The sequence below is a fragment of the Thunnus maccoyii genome, chromosome 11 (genome assembly GCF_910596095.1).
Source record: "Thunnus maccoyii chromosome 11, fThuMac1.1, whole genome shotgun sequence".
NCBI classification, from domain to species: domain Eukaryota; kingdom Metazoa; phylum Chordata; class Actinopteri; order Scombriformes; family Scombridae; genus Thunnus; species Thunnus maccoyii.
Genome location: NC_056543.1, coordinates 12,725,074 through 12,746,175, shown reverse-complemented (window position 1 = coordinate 12,746,175; position 21,102 = coordinate 12,725,074). Strand labels below are relative to the sequence as shown.

Here is a 21,102-nt window from a genome sequence, read left to right as displayed (position 1 = left end):
TCCTGATAGATAATCCTGAAAGAGTGAATTAAGGAGTAAATTACAGTGACAAAACACAAGCAAATGAAGGAAACATCTTCACACACAGAAAGTCCCTCATCATTCACTCGTTCTCTGCTCCTACAGGCTAACAGACACTCGATAGTTTACTCTGAGTGATCACAGCAGTAATTTTAGCATCTAAAAATGTGATGCGTCGTGTTGTTGGATTGTTAACAGAGATTAATGTTCATGCCATGAGCAACACTTTTTGTTTCATCGTGGGAATGTTTGAGGGCAGCAAACAGAGTGTAAATTTCACACTCAGATATATGATTTATGATTTTGGGCCAATGGCAACAACTAGTGTGTCTGGGCACGTTCAACACTTTCTAGTGTCCCCTGGAAACTTGTCTTGTTGTAACTCAGTTCCTTTGTGTTCTGTGCAACTTGTGGTGTTTCTCTATTTGATTAAATGTTCTGTTTTAGCTGCATATTTCTGTTTTTGTCGTATATATTTCTTTTTTGTTGTGTTTTCTGTTTTTGCAGCATTTTTCTGTATTTGGTTGTTGTCCTGTATTTGCAGTGTGGTTTTATATGTTTAAATGTGTTGTCAAATTGGTGAATGTGTTTCTTAAGTTGCTGATGTTTATTTCTTTGTAGTGTTTCCTTCTGAACGTTCTCTACCGTATGTGTTGTCAAATTGGTGAAGATGTTTTCTTCAATTTTATTGTCTTTTGTCTGTTTGCTTGTGTTTTTATAAGCCGCAGATCTCAGGGCCACCAGGGTAAAGAAAGTTAATAAAAATTGAGAGGTGGAGATGGGAGCAGACAGGAAAAAAAAAAAAAATGACGACAAGAGAAGCTTTATAGAGGAAGGATCAGAGAGTGAAAGACACGGGGAAGATCTCCAGCAGAACAGAATCAGAAAGACAGAAGGAGGTGGAGGACGCAATCAGAGCCAACCTGTCCTGCACCTCCCTACTGTATGTGTGAAAGTGGTAATCAACACGCTTTGACACAACATGACAGTAAAGGCTGCAACACACACATGTGTATCTGTGTCAATTAATCAATTAGAAATTAATGCAAATATCAGTATCTTTGGAGCCATGTTGTTATTGATACATGTACAGTATATTGTTTTAGGGTGCAAAGGACTCTGACAGTATTTATAATAGAAATGAAGACAAGTAGCTGCAAAAAAAGGGGAATTTTTTCAGATTTGACCACCGTACAGATGCTGTTGAAATTGATCTTTAGCATTTTTAAGCATTAACAGAAGCAAAATATCAGGTCATTGGACAGAAAAAGGACATTCACTTCTTACGTATCAAAGAAATTACACATGATTATTATATTATATTCTTGAAACAACTTGAATTGGATAAAAGTACCACAGTATTATAAATTCAGTGTTGCCCACATATACGAAACAAATACAAAATAGAATTCAACATTTTTCTATCTTTACATTTTACTGTACACCACTACTCCTTAAGCGCTCCAAGTCAGGTCCCACAAGCTATAATTTATCATTTTAAACAACTTGTATCTCACATTTACATCTCATCAGACCTCTAGAAAGTTGATCATGAGTAGCCGGTGGGGGTTGAATGTCTTAATCCAAATTATTTTCTTCTGTTATTTCAACATTTTTTTCATGAAAATTACAAAAAACTGGAGCCATGTCGCATTTTTTCCAGCATAAGAGTTAGAGGTTCATTTGTAGGTATATCATGAAGCTGCCATGTATAGTCTGCTGTGTGCACTGTGCTTAATTGGGACTTAGAGACCTCAGAGTAAATACAAACTGCAAACAGCTGCTGCAGGGGAAACAGCAAACAAACACAAGACTACATGGCTGCATATTATATATTTTTTTTAAATTCCACTCATCAGCCCTTACAAGATTTAGTAAGCACAATTATTCATCAGCACGCTTTCCTCCATACATCTCTAGAAGAGGGCATTCTCACCGTCATGACTTGCATTTAAATTTGTAGGAAAATGCTACACTTCATCTGAAAACAAGCCTCCCACCTTTCAAACCTGAACCATGACTAACTGGAAGCTGCTGTTAATCTCATACATCTCTTACACACTACAGTATGCAGCATTAAGCTGTATTAATGTTTTTTTTTGACTCATCCATCCACCCATACCTTTCAAAACTTTCTCCTGGTTTCACTCACGAACCATTACAGCACAGTTATTATGTAAAAAGAAATAACATGTTATCGTATTCATCTTATAATAATTCATGAACATATGAGAGCAATGTAAGAGAGAATGAATGAATGAAACATAAAGGAAGATCAAATTAAACTATTAAAAAGACAAAAGCAAAGGGGGGTTTCTGTTAACATTAGAGTTAAGAGAGAATACAGTTTCTGTACATGGCTTTTGTCGCTACAGTATATATTTACATCGTCCGATTTCCTCCTTTGCTGTCATCATAATTTCTACGGCCACTGGAGGGCTTCTGTCGCTTAAACGTAATGTATAATTTTGGAGCACTTGCATAAACGTCTGAGCATGTTTTTCTCTTTTACACTATGCAGCATTAATCATACAGCCTTCCTAGCTTGTTTTTTTTCTTAGCTTCAAGACTTCACAGCTCCATTTGGCAGAGTTGGGGCTTGTCTTCAGGACACAAAGCTGAATCCGCGTACAAAATGTTCAACTCAGGCCTGATCTGGAGCACCATGGGACGATGTAACACATAAACGCTCCATTGAAAGCCAGACTAATGGTGGGTGAGCAGCTTTTATGGCTGAGTGAGGCAAGTTTTGTTTTTCTGTTGAGTAAAATCCTCCCACACGACACAAAATCATTTCTCCTCTCAGACATCTCACACAAAAATAATACAAACATATGGTCACCGTGACCCGAGTGTGGAGGAACCTTCATCATATCAGCGGACAACACTCACTGGATATTATTATGTTTTAATAAAGAGCAGCCGACTCATTCACCAGTGTAACAATAATGTGCTACATTTTTATTCCCAGTGACAGTGTTCATGACTCCCTAGAAATGCAATAGCCGGCTCTGAACTACCTCTAAAAAACCATCAGTGCAGGTCAGCTGAGCTTTAAAATGCTGCAGTGATGGAAGGAAAATAAACCTCAGCACAAGCTCTCAGACTCTCTCTGACAAAAAGGATTGGTTGCTAAAATGTGAGCTGTGAAACCAGCGTTGCCTGAAATTACAAAAACTTTTAGAGGTTTGGTGAAATAGTGAAGAGATACAGATGAAATTATAAGAAAAAATGTAAAAGCAGCTGGTTTTGTACATTTTCTTTAAGTATATTTTGCTTCATTGTGAGTGTAAAAGGACCCACAGCACCTGAAAAATACTGAAAAATAACATTAACTGCAAACTTGGAGACTTGAGTGAAAATCTACTGTGTTTGCAGCTCAGAGACGTGACATTACAATTATCATAATGGGTTCTGTAGACAGAAGAAGAAGGGTCAGGAAAGAGAAAGCACCTCAACATTTTATAGAAAACATGACTTAAAAGAGGTTACTTCTATCACTTTCTCTTATGAATGTGTTTTACTGCAACCTTTTCAACCTGCTGAGGCTCACATTGTATCCTCCTGTAAAGATCTACCGGCGACGGAGCGTCACGTTTTATCCCTCCGTCATTATTCTGGATGTCACATGTCTCTTGTGTGGGAGCAAAGCAGGAGTTGGACAAAGCTTTGTCTCAGAAAGCAAAACAGAAATGAGAACGCGGATGACATTTGTCTGACTAAACAATTGCCGGCTCACTCTCGTATTTTGACCTTGGGCAGCGACAACAACAACAATCACGGTTTGTCTCTGAGAGGAATAGCTGGCCTTCAATCACAGTGAGCTCAGCCCCCTCCTTCACACGACTGTGAGAATAGAGAGCAAAAAAGTGAGAGCTGCATTCGTGCACCAATCAGTAATCCACAAGTTTAGACTTGTTTGATCCGGTAAATAATTGGTACTTTTCCTTTACTGAAGAATGGATTTATGAACAAAGAATAGAAGCTGCCTGCCCTCATTAAAAAGACAATCCTGCTCTCTGGGCACAGAAACCATATTTCATATATTTCAGTAATTCTGCTTTATCAAAGGGTCCTTGAGCAAGATGCTTTACAGTAACAGATAGTAGAAGACTCTAGATTTACTGGGCTTTAAGGTTGTAATCCTTAAAGATCCCCCCCAGACATGACGTAAAACATAAAAATACTGAACAACTATATGTGTCTGATATGGTTTTTAATCCATCTAATCCTTCTCCCTCACTGAAAAATCCAGAATTTATGAATATGCAAATATATTTCATTGCAAAAGTTGAACAAGATGTCTCCTACTTCGTTGTAAAGTCCATTCTCAGTGATGGTGCACTGGAGATGTCACATTTCCACATTTTAGTTTAATACTGGACCACGATTGGCTTCAAACTAGTTGTGATGTCATAAATCATGCTCCTAGATACACGTCTTAGACTCAGATTTAAGCTGAGCAAAGAGAAACTTTCTACTTTCAGCAGAATGTGAAAACAAACTCTGCTCATACATCATTCTGCACAGCGAAGCTCAAACAGCAAACTGGAGTAACAAGAAGCAAAACACATTTATAAGTTGAGGGGAATTTAAGCTTCACCATGATATAATCTTCTGATTTGTAAAACTATAAAATATCTGGCAATATTACAAATCTAATGACTATGTTATACGACACAATTACTATTGGTAATATACAGTTAATATGATCAACGTATCTAGCAAATAAATGTAATATATTTCTATGTCATTGCACAATAAACTCATATCTACCAACAAATCCTCCAAACAAATGGCACAAACAAGCATTTTCTGATCTGACGCCCTCTATTGGCAGTAATCAGCAGGACGACATCATCTGTTTGCCTTCCAAAACTGTTACAAATCACTGTTGAAATAATAATTATGTTTCATGATGTGTCAATGCTGTGGTTAAGGTATGGTTAGGTTTAGGGAAACATCATGGTTTGGTATAATTAGGTACTTTGTTAAGGTTAGGGAAGTAATTAGGCTTTGTCATCGTGGTTACAATCATAGACTGTATATAAAGATGGATGACATCTGCCATCTTGCTTTTGTGACATCATTTGCAACAGAGTGGGGGGGGATGATGGCCCGCGTGACATGCCCCCTCAATTTGACTGACAGCTGTCCCGCTGCTGTAAACCAGCAGCTACAGCTGGTAGTGAATCACAGATGAAAACGTACATCAGTGTCTTCCATCAGAAGCTGCTGCGGTCACTCAGCTCGTCCTCCGGGTGTCTCCTGAGGGCAGCTGTCAATCACAGCTGTCAATCATGACGTCACACCCCCTTTTTATACCATCAAATAACTAATTAAAAACAATCTTATCAGAAAAATTAGCATTTGAATATCCATCAGCGTGAGAAGAACTATCTAAAATCACAGAAACCATCTTTGGGAAAAATTTATTTGACGTGACAAAACTTTAGAAATACCTCTCAGTACAACACAAATAACACAACAGCATCACACACGGGTACAACTGCAGCCTCCAAAATTACTATGAAGTTGAAGCACCACCTCTTTAAAACAGTTTCAACAAAAACTAAATTACAACCTTCATCAAGGTGGGAGCTTTTGGTGTAACAAATAAACTGGCAACTGAGCTTATGATGAAGTGGATGAGATGAATCCATGCTGCCTCTATTCCTTCTGAACTTGTAAGCAAACACAAATTAATTAAATCTGTTGAGGACAAGATTTTCATCCCTACATAATTGGTGTTTCACAACACAGATAATAAGCTATAATCTATTTTTACACCTCAATGAGCAGCTGCCAGTTTGAAAGTGTGAAACTGTTTAAATGAGACGAGGAGGATTGCTGGAAAAATAGCGGGGAGCTCAAGTGAATTTCTATGGATAAATAAAAGCTGCAGAACAAATATCACAGTAGCTAGAAATTCATTTCAACAATACCTGTAATGCTCATATTTCGAGAATGGTGGTGTTTTTTTTCTGGTGAGCAGTGTAACAGGGGAGAACTGACAGCTACAACCAGCTCTGACAGTGAGTATTCCCGAGAGATTTTAGCTTTCCAACAGCAGAAACTCTGTAGTCTCCTCATAGACAACGTTGTACACGACCTCTCCTAACAAAATACCAAGACTACTGCTTGAAGTCAGCCATGGAAACAGCCCAGCTATACAACTATTAGTGTACAACTTCCAGTGTAGCAGGAGGAACTGCTGAAAGCTGGAGATGAATGCCAAGAATTCATACTGTGGGCCTGCTGAATCCTTGTGAATGAAGTCCAACATAATCCTGAAAGCACGCGTTGTTAGTGTCGTCTGACTGCAAAGTCATGCTTTTCAAGAGGTATCCAGTCAAGAGATTTTCCTCTTTAAACCCTCAGCAATTCATGAGCCACACTTTAGGAATGAACATACAAAGCTAAGCCAGCCACACCGCTTCAATAAAACACCTACGACAGTCTGACCAGGATCCAACAAGCTGCACAGTTCCAGTGATTCTTCTACCCAGCAGGGATTTCAAATAATCACACAGTAGGGGCCAGACGTATGACCGATGTGTATGCACAAAAATCATGCATACCCCATTTCCCCACACATAAACTGGTGTTTATAAAACTACAACATGCAGTGAGAATGCTCCCAACTCTCACATACTTTAGATCAGTGGGCTGCAGGTGATATGAAGAGGTGGAGATGGAGTGAAGTGTAACATAATCTAAATGAAGTATAAAATTAATTGTTCTGGTTGATTGGAGTGATTGTGTATGTGTTTATGCAGTCTACATGGCAGGTTGTATCATTCTTTTAATTTAACATAGGATAGGTGATGATACAATATGATACGATACGATACGATAGACTTTAGTGTCCCAGAGTGGGAAATTTGCCTTGGACATCACAGTGTCTGCAGTATAAAATCACAGCAGCAACAATAAAACAACAGATACATGTATAAATCAATAGCCCATCTACATTAGAAAAAGTGCACACATAGTATGATATGTAACGGTGATCACAGCGAGAAAGACAGCTGAGGTATACGCATATTTCAGTCTAGGTTTGTTAAAGGGCTTTAATCGACAAGGGGGACTAAGGAATGTTTAAAACAGTGGTGCCTGCTGAGGGGGACCCTGTAGCACCTGAGCAGGAGCTGATAGGGTGGAGGACACAAGTTGTACCTGAGATGATTATTTTTTGGGCCTGTCTCATTATGGATTGTCTAAAAAAAGGACTGGGATGTTGGCAGACTCCCATGACTTTCATGTTTGTCTGTAAACTGGGTAAACTGGGCCTTTGACTGTACTGTCAGGTTACCAAACGATGCAGAGATACTATGGTGTAGGAGTATTAGTTTTATTTCTGTTTTATTATTTTGTACCTGGTAAAGTCGGTTTTCAAAATGAGTGCTACAAATGAGTCATTGATTACATTTCTGACGTTTGACAATGATGATTGAGATAGTTTGATGATGGTTTACAGCTACATGTGATGCTATAAATAGCCACACAGCCGTGCGTAATGGTTGCACACAATGACAGCTGCTGTGGCATTGTTGGACACCCTCTCTGATGCAACATAATCGGTGAGAATGCGTAACTTCTTTCTCCTTTGTTTCACTGACAGGTGTAAAGACTGGTGGGCGAGTCTACATCCACTTATGAAACAGAACCATGCGTCTGCACGGCTTTATAAATCTGATGAAAAGGACACATTTGCATACTGTATTTCTGGCTTTGTGCGTACACACAGTTCATGTATGATGCATCTGGTCCCAGGAATTTATCCCTTTCATAAAAACTACACACACACATAAAAAAAACACACAAACATTCATACTAACCTGTATGTGCTTCAACAATCTGGCTTTGGAAAATTCCTCAATGCAGCTTTTGATTGATGATTGATCGCCACATTCTATTAGATCACCAACAAAATTATATTGGTTGCAATGAAACTGCTCTCTCCTGGTTTAGATCATACTTATCTGACAGATCTCACCTTGTTTTTCACAACAACTGTTCATCAGACCACAGGAAGGTCAGTTATGGTGTGCCACAGGGATCTGTGCTTGGTCCTATTCTTGTTGCCCCTTGGTACTTATCAATAATTTCAAACTTGGTTCCCATTCCTATGTAGATGATACTCAGCTTTACGTCTCCATTAAGCCTAACATCTATCATCAACTGGTGAAACTGGAAGAATGCATGTCAGAAATCACACACACACACGTCCTTCTTCTAAAGGCTGAGAAAACTGAAATGCTAATTCTTGATCAAAAGCAGCTTAGAAATAAATTCTGTGAACTCACTCTGAACATAGCTGGTTCCACACTTGCACAAAGCCCTTATAGTAGAAACCTCTGTTTCCTATTTGATCCTAATCTCTCCTTTGAGAACATAAACAATAGTACAAAGACTGCATATTTTCACTTATGAAATATTGCCAAGATTTATCCCATTCTTTCCACGGCTGATGCTGAAACACTTATTCATGCATTTGTTTCATCAAGGCTTGACTATTGTAATACACTTTTCTCTGGCTTACCTAAATCAACTATTAGCAAAGTACAACTTGTACAAAATACTGCTACCAGGATATTAACCAAAACAAGAAATTTTGATCGTGTTACTCCTGTTTTTATTTCATTACATCGGCTCCCTGTATGTGCTAGATCTGACTTTTAACTTATAAAATATTACATGGACTTGCACCATCCTACTTATCATCTCCAGTCACTCCTCATATATCTGCTAAAGCTCTATGATCTCAAAATGCCGGTCCCCTGACTACTCCAGAAATAAATAAAACATCAGTAGGTGGTGGGGTCTTCTCTTACCAAGCCTCTCTTCTTCCTACCAAAATTCGAGAGGCTATCTCAGTGGACTGATTAACTCATAAACTCAAAAACATCTTTTCTCACCAGCCTTCAACCTCACTTAGTCTGACCTAAATACTAAACTACAGGTATCCAACTTATATGCAGTCTGTGTGTGCATAGTTATGTATATGTACTGTATGTTACATATTTTTGTATATATACGTGTTGTCATCTGTATCCAGATAAGAATGTTCAAGAGTCTCATGTACATACTTTGTCTTTTTACTTTTTAATATTTCAAATATTCTGTTTATAATGCTCTATATATAGTTTATCTCACTTCTATACGATTTCATACTTTCTGCTAATGTTTCTCATTACTGTTTTTATTATGCGTACAGCCCTTTGAGGCATATTTTGTGATATTGGGCTACAATAAATGACCTGACTTGACCTAACATTAGTAATCAACTACTTTTTATATTTATTCTGGTTCCAGACCCCTGCATCACTCCCTACATCTCCAACTTTGTGAACAGTTCAAAAAGGTCTGATGTTGTTTTGTGAATGGCTTTTTCCTGGTTGGAGAATATTTTTCAGTGGGACCAAATGATAAGCTCATGATTTAATTAGGCTGTCAAAGCTGTCAGAGGCAGACGGATGGGGACACGTCTTAAATGATACAGCAGAGTTTCAAAGTTGGAAGTGGGAGTATTTTTCTCCTGTTTGAAGTTTTCTTCTACTGACATTCTCAAAGGTTCCTCAACACAGAAACGCAGGATTCTTTCAGATAATGTAGCAACACTACTGTATATGTTACGGCCATCAGTTTTAATTATTACCTCTTTGTTTCCATCAGTTTGGCATTGCGGACAGATCTGAATACGTCCAATGAGCCTCTGCTGTCATGGAGAAGATGCCAATCAGAGGAGCAAATCAGGGGCTGTATTCAGTGTAAGAGAAGCTCCTAACTGGCTGAGTTACGAGGAACTTTAAAATAAAGGGTGTGTCGGGCCTTAATTTAGGACTCCTAAGGTTTTGGGCTACGAGTATTTTGCAAAAGCATTTAGTACTAATTCAACAATGGAAACCCTTCATCATTGCGATTGGAGACGAAAACAAGGCACCCTACTTGCAGTAGGGCTGCAACTAATGATTGTTTTCATTATTGATTAATCTGTCAATTTTTTCTCAATTATTCATTTGGTCTACAGAATGATTGAAAATAGTGAAAATGTAGCCATTATATTTTCCAGAGTCAAAGGTGATATCTTCAGATGTCTTGTTTTGTCTGATCAACAGTCCTTAACCAAGATTTACAATTTACTGTTATGTTTGACAAAGAAAAGCATTAAATCATCACATTTGAGAAGCTCAAACTAGCAAAAAAATGACTAAACTGATTAATCGATTATCAAAATAGTCTCCAATTACCTCTCTGCCAATCAACTAATCGATTAATTGGCTAGTTGTTGTACTCTAAATTTGGTCTCAAATAAAACTGTGGTTGGCTTTAAAAAACTTCTTAGAAAAGTCCATGCTAAAACATTAATGCAGTTTTTACATACATTAATGATTGTGCACAACGCTTCAGTATGAAACATCTTTCTATAAAGTCATGAACCAAAATTCAGCGTTGGTACAAAAACATATCCACTGCAGAGAAAGCATTGATACAGATATACCGAACTGTAGTAGTGTAGTACAGTTATATAGTACAGTGATCAGAATGCAATGCAGCAACAAAGATACAGGATCACAAAAAAAAAAATATCTACACTCCCGTTTGCATTTCAAATGAAAGTGGGATTCAAAAAGCACAAAAGTGGTTATTCAAAGTTACAACAGTTCATCCTGATAATAAGGATACAGACATGCTGTGCTGTGGTTTTCAGAGATGTAACAGAATTCAAGGACTCAAAGTTTGAATGAAAAGCTCCCATAGAGGCAGCTGAAGAAAAGTCATTGCCTACAGTAACAGAGCAATACATTACATCTGGCTGTCTCTTCTCTTCTGCACGCTTCTGTGGCAACTAAGCCTGTTGCTTAGCAACCTCTTAATCAATACCTGGTCCTTGCCAGAACAAAGCAGAACAACGAGAGGGGAAATAATGAAGGAACATTTAGCTAGCAGCCGTACAGTACAAAAGCCATGTCAGACACCATTTGTGTGTGTTTCAATCACTGACGGTGACCATTAGCAACCTCTCGCTATCGTTGGCTTATTGAATACGTGTATTACAGGGGTGGTGGAATGAGGTATACACAGTCTAAAACGTTTGGATTATAGGGATTAGACACTGCAAGGCAGGCTGGATTAAATATTTCCTATCAAAAGGGACATAGACGGAGCTCATTTCATTTGGTCAACAATGTCTGAACTGTACTGTATGTCATTGCCATTCAGTTTTTTATCTTTTGATATTTTTATGTGACAAACACAAAACTAGTGTTATTAGGAATGTGTTGTACTGAAACAAACCAGGGAACATTTAACCTAAGGAACCGTAAGAGGCAGGCTAACATTAGTGTTTTTGCATATTTTTGCATTAATCTCAAATTACATTTGGTCACATAGTTTTAGAATTAGTCTGAAAATAACATCAGTGGCACTAGATTAAAAGTCAGTATTTAGTCTCTGGGAACCATGAATGTCTGTACCCAATTTTTTTTCACAGATATTCATCCAAAAGTTGCCAAGAAACTGAATATTACTTACATAAAACTTTAAATGCTAATTAGAAAATATGAGCAGAGGAACTTTATGAGACTTAAGAGACTAGAATTATTCAAGTCAAGTCAAGGATATTTTTATAGTCCAATATCTCAAATTTACCTCAAGGGGCTTTAGAACCAGTACAGCACACAACATCCTCTATTCTTAGACCCTTGATTCAGGTAAGGAGAAACATCAGGAAGAGCAACACTATGGTACTCCTCTCACCAATTCTGTAACAGCGTCCATCAGCGCACCTAAGAAAGTACCAGACCTCCAAATCTCAACTCAGGACAGTATAAATTTAATAAAACTTGTCCATTAAAGGCAAAAAAATGCCCAAAATATATCTTGAAAAAATTAGTTGCAGCGTTATTTAGACATAAAGTGATGACATAAAACATATATTTTATGGACATAAGGTAACAAAATGTGGATGCTGATAGCTGAATACATATTTGACTAGATTTCTCATATGTAAATCGATTTTTTTTTTCTTTTCAAAAAGTACACCCACTTTGTCCAAGCTGTCAAGAATCAGTAAAATATGAGTAGGTGTAAGGCGTGTGTGTGTGTGTGTGTGTGTGTGTGTGTGTGTGTGTGTGTGTGTGTGTCAAAAAAAAAAAAAAAAAAAGGTGAGAACGAGAGCGCAAGTGCAGATCAAATCAGTGCAAGTGTGCAGGTACAGTGAAGCTGGAAAGCTGCTGTGTGTGTGTGGAAAGTGAGTGGGAGACCGGTGTCATACAGTACACCTTCTTGTGGGCGAGTGGAGGTGGAGCTAAGCGTCCGGTCAGGTAAACAGAGACCACACACCACCACATCTCCGAGGACATTTATCCCACTTTGTGTTTCCAGTGCACTTTCACAGTCAAGCCAGTCATCTGGGCACCTTTAAGAACAAACCAAGAGGTTGTTACGCCTCCTGAATGCCATGTTTCCACATTCACAAACACAAATATGTTATGCGGATCCCCTTTGACACTTAAAGCCTATGCTTTTACTTAAATAAGAAAAGTATTTTTAACAATTTATAAACATATTTTTTGCTGGGAAAATGATTACAGAAGATTTTGAAATGTAGAAAAAAAAAGATTAAAGCAAGAGAGAAAAAAAAAAAATCTTGCAAAGGAGAAATGGAAAAATCCATCATCACATGTAGGAGGTAATAATGCACATGCAATGAGTGGGTGCATGTAAAGTGCATGAGGGCGGTGATAGAATAAACCTCGTGGCTGTAGGATGCATCCTGATGAAGAAAGAAAAAGCTTTATTTCACTTTTTTTAGTTAGAGTTTAGAGGCACAGTTGACTAACAATGCAAGAGATGTCTCTGATGAGAAATTCAAATTTCCTTTTAAGTGGGCTGTAGTTATTTACTGTATCAACAGAGAAACAATGGACTAAATATAATCCTGGTCAGTAATACTCCTTTCATACAGGAGACACATGTATGATGTGTTTTATACTAAATTTTATATGAGGTTTATCTTTTAAGGTTATAATATGGACACGACAAAGAAAAACTCTACAAATCTAGTTCCACAGAGATTTCTGCGAAACCTCCACATAAAATACGTATTAGATAGAGTTAAATTTTAACTTTGGTTCAGTTTCTCTCTCTCTTGCTCTCTCATTCACTCACTAACACTTTCTCATTGTCGCTCTTTTTGTAGACTATTTCAGTAGTATGGAAATGTTCACAAATGTCGTCTGAACATCATCAATATTCAACAACCATCCTGCATCCCCAAATAGGGTGTTCACACTGGATTTGGTTGGTTGACCTCACAATGTTAATTTCATTTTTTTTCCCATTGATCAATACATATTTTCATTCGTATGTAAAGATAGCAAGTATGCAAAATAATCAAAATGTCTTTCAGAGTGCACAGAGATCCACTGTTACATATTACATCAAATAAAATATTCGTTGTCATCAAAGATTTTTACAAGAAAGTTATATTTTGTTTTTCATGCAGTATTGTTAATTACAATCTTTCTTTGTGCCCAAATTATATTTACTTGGTATATTTGCTACTATATGTTACTTAAGCTGTGAGAAGAAAAATACAATACAGTTTTGTTATGTCCCTGTGCTGGAAAAATCCATCAAAGTCATCTTTTAGCCAACGGCTGGAAGGATTGTCAAGCCTTAAAAAATTAACTTTTGCATTAAAAGGGAAAATCCAAGGACTTTGAAAAGTGTGAAAAGTGTGGGGACCATTTATGGACTTCCTGAAAAATGGCGGCTTTTTCAATACAAGGATTTTGTCAATCTTAAAGTATAAAGTTGTAACTTTATATAATGGATATTTTTTTATAACAACAATGTATCAAATGACAATGTGTGATGTGAGAGGCGTCACTCGTAGTGATGAATCTACAGAGAATCATCACCCGACTCTGCCACTCACCTCGGCTTTATAGCGAGTTTCAGCTCATCGTTTAGCTGTCTGGCTGCAACTTTACTGTTTCGCTTCTCTCTCACTGCTCTCATAGCAGCTGTTTTCAGAGAAAAAGCTCTAAAAACTCGCTGTACACGACCTGCTCAGCACCACGGCAAACAGACACAGTTAGCGACTAGCTAGTGGAGCATTTAGCAGCTAAAGAACCAGATATTTCCCTCAAGAGTTGGTAGCGAGCAAACACAGAGCTGAAGGACAGTGAATATTGAGCCTCTAAAACAATAAAAACTCACTATTAGTTAGCGCGATACAATCATATGATGTGATGCCACTGAAAGTGTCACTCTAGTTCAGATTATAGCACAAAAAAACAAAGCTCTTAACCGCACACATCAGTTTGTGTTGTTTTGCTCTGCTTTCTGACTTCTGCCCTGCATGTATTGAGCACCAGTCTGGGAAATACTTACAATGTTTTATTTATTTATGCATTTATTTATTTTTTTGGCATTTTAGACAAAGTTAGCAACTAGTTCGTTCAAAACCCATTTAGACTGTCCTGATTCAATTTCCAGGCATGTGATGGCTAGAAAAGGTTTTTGCACATGTACCAGTGCTGCAAAATATGTTCACAGTACCTTTGATCTAAAACTTACTGGAAATAATGGAAAAGAAATTCCAGGATTTCATAGTGTGAGTTTGTAGTTTAGTACTACTAGTAGAAATTTCAACACAATGACAAACTAGAGAATCTGATTTGCACCAAATTCAGCTCTTTCTATTCATCTGAAGTACACTGTGTTAAAACTATTACACACACACACACACACACACACACACACAAACATGTCATTACTCAAATTCTCTTTCCTACACAGTGATTCAAGGTTTCATCAAAACTTTTAAGAGGACTGCATAATATTCTCTGATTCAAAATGCCGGGGGATAAATGTATTGATTAAAAATGCACAAGGTCGTACAGGAGCCTACGGGAGCTTTAACTAGTTTCTCTGGGCTGAAAGTATTTGTATTTCTTTCTTTTAATTTACACTACATCCATAATAAAATCAGTTTAGAGTTAGTTAAAAGAAGTACTGCAATCAACTTTAGTGAAAATACAGTTCACTGTTCAAGTGTATTTTCTCTACTACTGAGTGTGTCATTATGTTTCTCTTGCTGCGTCCTCCACTAACGGAAATAATCTAATTCATGTGCTCCTCGGTTCGCCTGCACTTTGTTTTACTGTCTGCTCAGCTGCTTAATGAGGAAATTATTTAGATGCTTTCCTGTTTGTCTCGGTTGTTTCCTATCATTTAAATCAATGAACTTGTGGATTCATGACTTGGTCTCGTACAGATGTTCACCTCGAAAGAAGTGTGTGTGTGTGTAGGAGTAGGAAAAAAAAAATCACACACCAAGTTTTTTTTAATATATATCAGGGATTCACTACTGAACTGAAGCCTACTCACACACTGGGCTACGTGCTTCACTTTATGACCCCCTTCAACACCCCGGCTGCGTCAAGTACTGAAGTAGAGCTGCAACTAATTATCGATTAATCTGCAGATTATTTTCTTGATAAATAGATTAATCGTTTTGTCAATAAATTAGAGCCCAAGGTAACACCTTCAAATGTCTTGTTTTGTCTGCTCAACAGTCCAAAATCCAAAGATAATTAGTTTTCTATCATGTAGACACACTGAACTTTCAAATCCTCACATCTGAGAATCTGCAACCAGCAAATATTTGGCATTTTTTGTTGAAAAATGATTAAAACAATTATTAGATTATCAAAATAGCTGCCGATTAATTTTCTGTTGATCGACTAGTCGTTGCAGCTCTGAACTGAAGTACAAGATCTGACTTCTTTTGACAACAAAATGTCTCCAATCAATATTAATTCAAAACATGGAAATGACTTCCAACACACGAGTGCACTGGGGAAAGGCATCTAAATCATTTGGCATCAGTAGGCATTACGGCTCGGCTCCAGCACCCATTTAATGTCAAACACAGGAGCCAAATCGATACTTAAACAAAATATTCAAGTGAAAGAAAAGAAATCTACAGTCACTGCGATCCAAATGCACCATTGACTAACAACACAAAAGCAGTTATGGTATAATTGAGTTGAGTAATAACATCGCTCATAGTTTTTTTTAATTGAAAACATGTTGGAAAGGTCTACTTAGTCCCTATTTTTGTGCTAATGATGTCTTTCAGTTACGTTTCATCCATTTTTACCTTTAGGAACTATTCTGGCTTCGGTCCCTCTTCATCAGTGTTGTGGATATTTCTGAGCGATGGTCAACACTTCAGTGGAGAGAAGCACACACGAGCCTTTAATGTCTTAATGCTGAGAATGTTTATTGAAGTTACTTGATCAAAGAGAACTGTAAACAGCGAACATCCAAGTTGGTGTAACTCAGATGCTGTCTCTTCCCGTTCTGCCCTCTGACAGTCTGAGTGTTAGAATTTAACCCGAGCAGATTGGCCTACGATATGGAAAATCAGTCTAATCGGTTCACTAGTTTCTATTTGGCCACAGATTCCACCTATCTTTGTTGTCTAGAAGGGTCCTCTTTGGCCTTGGCCTACCATGGCAGTGCTGATATACCCTTTATCAGAGAGGCTTCTGCTTTCACCAAAACATCACAGACAACTGACGCCTTGAGGAGAGATTAAGAATTAGAGCGTGACCTCAAGGCGTCGTCTTGACCCAATGTCACTCCAACCTGTAACCCCTAAAGCAAGTTCTAACCTATGACTCTACCATCTCATTTACAATGAAAGACAAATACTGTTCCAGTCTCCTCCTTATGTAGTAGATCTTTCTTGTGTACAAGCTGAGAGAATGTGATGATTATTTTCTCAATTAATTGTTTGTTCTATAAAATGTCAGAAAATGGTGAAAATGTCAAATACTGTTTCCCAGAACAACAACAACCCAAAGACATTCAGATTACTGTCATAGAGGACCAAATAAACCAGAAATATTAACATTTGAGAAGCTGGAATCAGAGAAATTGGAAATTTTTGTTCTTAATTAATGACTCAAAACGATCAACCAATTATCAAAATCATTGGGGATTAATCAATTAATTGTTTCAACTCTTTTTACTTTTATTGTTTTGATACATGAAAGCGGTCAAACAGAACTATCCCATTAAAATTAACATCCTAATCTCCAGTAATTCTCTGGTCACTTTCACACAGACACCAAACGATACAGTTACAGCTATTTTTATGCTCCGTGTTTGATGCAAATCTCTGCAAATCCCTCTGGCTCGGAAAGCAGTATGACACATCATGTCTGGCAGCCAGCGTCCTCCATAAATCAAAAGCCCCTCTTGAGTATTCTCATGAATATTACAATGCAATCAATGCAGAATTCATCAACACTGGCTTTCACAAAGCAAGAAAACCTAAGAAACTAAAAAGAACAAAGGCAAGTTAAATCTGTGATGTAATGTACCACCAGCCCGAGTAAATTCCCTGTGAGTGTAAAAGAGGTTTTTTATTATTCTCTCTTTTTATTGTCATCACAGCAGCTCCAAGATTTGTCTCTTGATAAAGTTTAATCAGTACATTTTATCTGCAGGCACCAGAAAATTCTAAACAAGACTTTGAGAAATCTTTTTGCTGGTTTGAGCTTGATTTAACAACCAAATCAGAAAAAATAACATAAGACTCAATTTTCTAAGGCACAGCTTATACTTAAAAAGGAGACATGTCATGTTTTTTATTTGTGTGTGTGATTTTCAGTTATATACTGTTATGATGTTAGATGCCTGTGCTAAACATGGTCCAGAACTTGAGGTGAACATATGTAAAAATGCTGCCTTCAAGTCAAAATCCAGGGTTTCAACATGCTCTGAACGCTGTTTTCAATGTTACCTCTATTTCCTCATCGTGATGCCATCAGATTGTTCGTGCATACCCACCAACGGCCGTCTGTTCCGTAACCTTTGTTGCTAAGGTTGTTGAAATCCTACTACTGTTTGTTTACATAGCCTCCAAAGTCTGCTGAGGGGCAGCTTCTTAAAGCTGACCAATCAGAACAGGGTGGGCTCATCGGGAGGTGGGCCTTAAAGAGACAGGAGCTAAAACGGCCTGTTTCAGACAGAGGCTGAACTGAGGAGCTGTATAAAGAGCCAGTATAAGATAAGTAAGGAGTCTTTTGAACTGTAAATCATGCAAAGATATTCCAGTAGAGCACAAGAATAAAAAATATAGACCTGGAAATGTGCAGGATACATCCCCTTTAATATTTAAAATAGTGCAAAGACTGTTATCCAAACTCTAAATTCTGTCTTAATCTTAAAATGAGAATCTGCAACCAGCAAATAAATCGCTTTAAAACTTAAAATAGATTCAAACTTTTTGATTTTGTCTTGGAAACTGCAACATCCACATTCTGAATCAATGCAAACAGTTTTCTTACTCATCTTTAAAACTGATTTTTTGTGAAGCCTTATTTTTTGTTTAACCTCTTCACCGCACTTTCAGACTAAGTGATCTGCACTCTGCAGTAAAGAGTTTCAGATCTTAAGCTCACAAAACAACACTCTGCCCTGTGGATAGTCACAGGAATCACATTCACTGTCAGATCTATTTCAGTTTGAACCCTCTAGCCACCCATCAACATGCGTTTCAGATGACAGCACCCAGCACAAAAGACGCAGTGATGAGCACTGAGTTGGACACTGACCTTTGTCGCTCTGGCTGAAGACAGCCATGGTCTGTCCGCCCACTGTGTGCATAGTGAAGGGATGATCTCTGGGCACCTGCAGCGAGGCATCCTTCTCCCCCACAGCAGCCAGCTCCTCGTTCAGGCTGAAACGTACCTGAGAAACACAGCCGAATCGAGGTGAATGGTCATTTAACAGTCTACTCTGGTTCATCAGATAAGGTCAAATATGAGAAGATGAACATTATTGATCCCTGCGAAGGAACAGTGCAGCAGCAGACAGTGATGGCATACAACAAAGAAAAAAAACACAGAAAAATATTGCAAACCAATAAATATGACCTCTGTTATGTGACTAAAAATACTCAATACATGCAGTATGAATGAGTGAAAACTATCAAAACTACCAGCTGAATTCAAGAAAAATGTTTACAAAGAAACAAATCAATGGAAGGGGCTTAAAAGATCAATATATGCGCATTATATCAAGATGTTTGGGCTGTAAAGTGTCAGAAAATGGTGAAAAATGTCGATCACTGTTTACAAAAGCCCAACAAGCAACCCAAAATGTTTTGTTTTGTCCTGACCAACAGATTGCAAACCAAATATATTCAAATTACTGTCACAGAGGACTAAAAAAACCCTGAAAATATTCACATTTAAGAGGCTGGAACCAGAGAATTTCAATTTCAGTTTCATTTTTCATGTAAAAATGACTCACAACTATTAATCGATTATCAAAATAGTTAGCGATCGACTAATTGTTGTAGCTCTTAAAGCTGTCTCACCTCTGTTTTGCTGTGCTTCCTGTCAGGTGGATGAGAAGACAAATAAAAGATTAAAAAAAGTGTGCATCACCGATACTGATTATCAAATGGAAGCATATAAAACATGTATCAAAGGACATTTCCAGAATGAGATATGTACTTTCCAATGGTGATCTTTCCCACTTCTCCCTTTTCTGTTGCTTTGTCCCATTGCTGAGCCAAATACTTGGGAACCTGGTGAGAGATTTGGCAATTCAGGTGTTTTATTGAGATAACCAGTAACATAAGGACAGACAAATACACATTAAACTCAACAAAGAGGATCAAGTCAGCTTCTAACTTTAACGAATCATTTTGATACAATTTTTGATTTAGACAATGATTAAGCTGCTTAATTTAAACTGACAGCTAATAGTGTTGACTGATAAACAAGACAAAATGTGAATCAATACTGGTTTAGCATCCTGAAAGTTATTGATTAATTTGATCATCTCCAGGTGAACAAACCTTTACAAGCCACACGCCTTTACTTTGTTTGACTCCAGATAGATTAACCTCCATTTTATCTGACATGTTGTAGAAAGTTGTACAGACAGATTGAACCAGGTGAACAAGACTGGAAGGTTTCCACACCTCAGTTCAGTCAGGAGTTTTCAATTAAGCAATTACCAATTAAAACTTCCTGTTATATCTTTCAAAATAAAACTGATACATGACACAAACAATAAAAAATATTTGGAGAGCTATAAAAATATCTGTATGTTCAATAGAAACTTTTCTGTCTGCAGTTTATTTTATATCTTTATATTATTTTATATCTTATTATCTTATTTTATCTTTTTGTCTGGGCCAGACAAGCTTCTTCTTCTTCTTCTTCTTCTTCTTCTTCTTCATCTTCCTCTCCTCCTTCTTTATATTTTATTTATTTATGTATGTAGTATTTAAGTGTTAATTTTGATGTAATATAATGAGTAAAGCACAATATATAGTGCATATATTTAAATTAGTCTGTGTTTACTGGAGTAACCGCAGAGCAAACCAGAGAACACGTATTACTCCAGCAGAGAAATGTTGAACCCTATACAAAGACAGAGGGAGGAATGGGAAGTTAATGAGGGACCAGCTGAGCTTTTATCCTGAGGCTCCCTTGCAGCTACATCCGGCCATGATCTGCAAATTAATCATTTGGTAACTGCTGCTGACCACTGACAAAATATCTGCATTATAATTTGGATCAAAAAGAGCTACGGATTAATGTGATGTTGCAACAGAAGAAGTATTCAGATCCTTTACTTAAATAAAAGTACAAATACAGCAATGTAAAAATACTCCATTACAAGTAAAAGTTCTGCATGAAAAATCCTACTTAAGTAAAAGTATTAACAGCAGAATGTACTTAAAGTATTGCAGTAAAAGTAATGATTTGGTCCCTCTGGATGATATATTATTATATATGACATCATTAGATTATTGATACTGAAGCATCAGTGTTAGAGCAGCATGTTACTGTTGTAGCTGCTGCAGGTGGAGCTAGTTTCAACTACTTTATATTAGTTAGTTTAGTCCAGTGGTTCCCAACCTAGGGGTCAGGCCCCTTCAAGGGTGTTTTCAGATTTTGGACTTTTTCTCTAATCTTTGATTTTTGGTGAAATATTGGATCATTTGAACATTTATTGAAATTAAACCAC

General features: G+C 37.4%; 1 protein-coding gene across 1 annotated transcript in view; it reads right to left on the bottom strand.

The window, feature by feature from the left end:
- LOC121907654 (general transcription factor IIF subunit 2-like) overlaps positions 1-20,061 on the bottom strand; it is a 54,670-nt gene extending 34,609 nt beyond the window's left edge. Inside the window, exons 1-4 of the mRNA XM_042427338.1 lie at positions 19,922-20,061; positions 19,575-19,648; positions 19,436-19,454; positions 18,669-18,804 (exon numbers count right to left, since the gene is read on the bottom strand). Coding sequence (XP_042283272.1) covers positions 18,669-18,804; positions 19,436-19,454; positions 19,575-19,648; positions 19,922-19,987 — 295 coding nt within the window. The 5' untranslated portion in view covers positions 19,988-20,061. The remainder of the gene's footprint in view (positions 1-18,668; positions 18,805-19,435; positions 19,455-19,574; positions 19,649-19,921) is intronic.
- Positions 20,062-21,102: the final 1,041 nt, after the last annotated feature.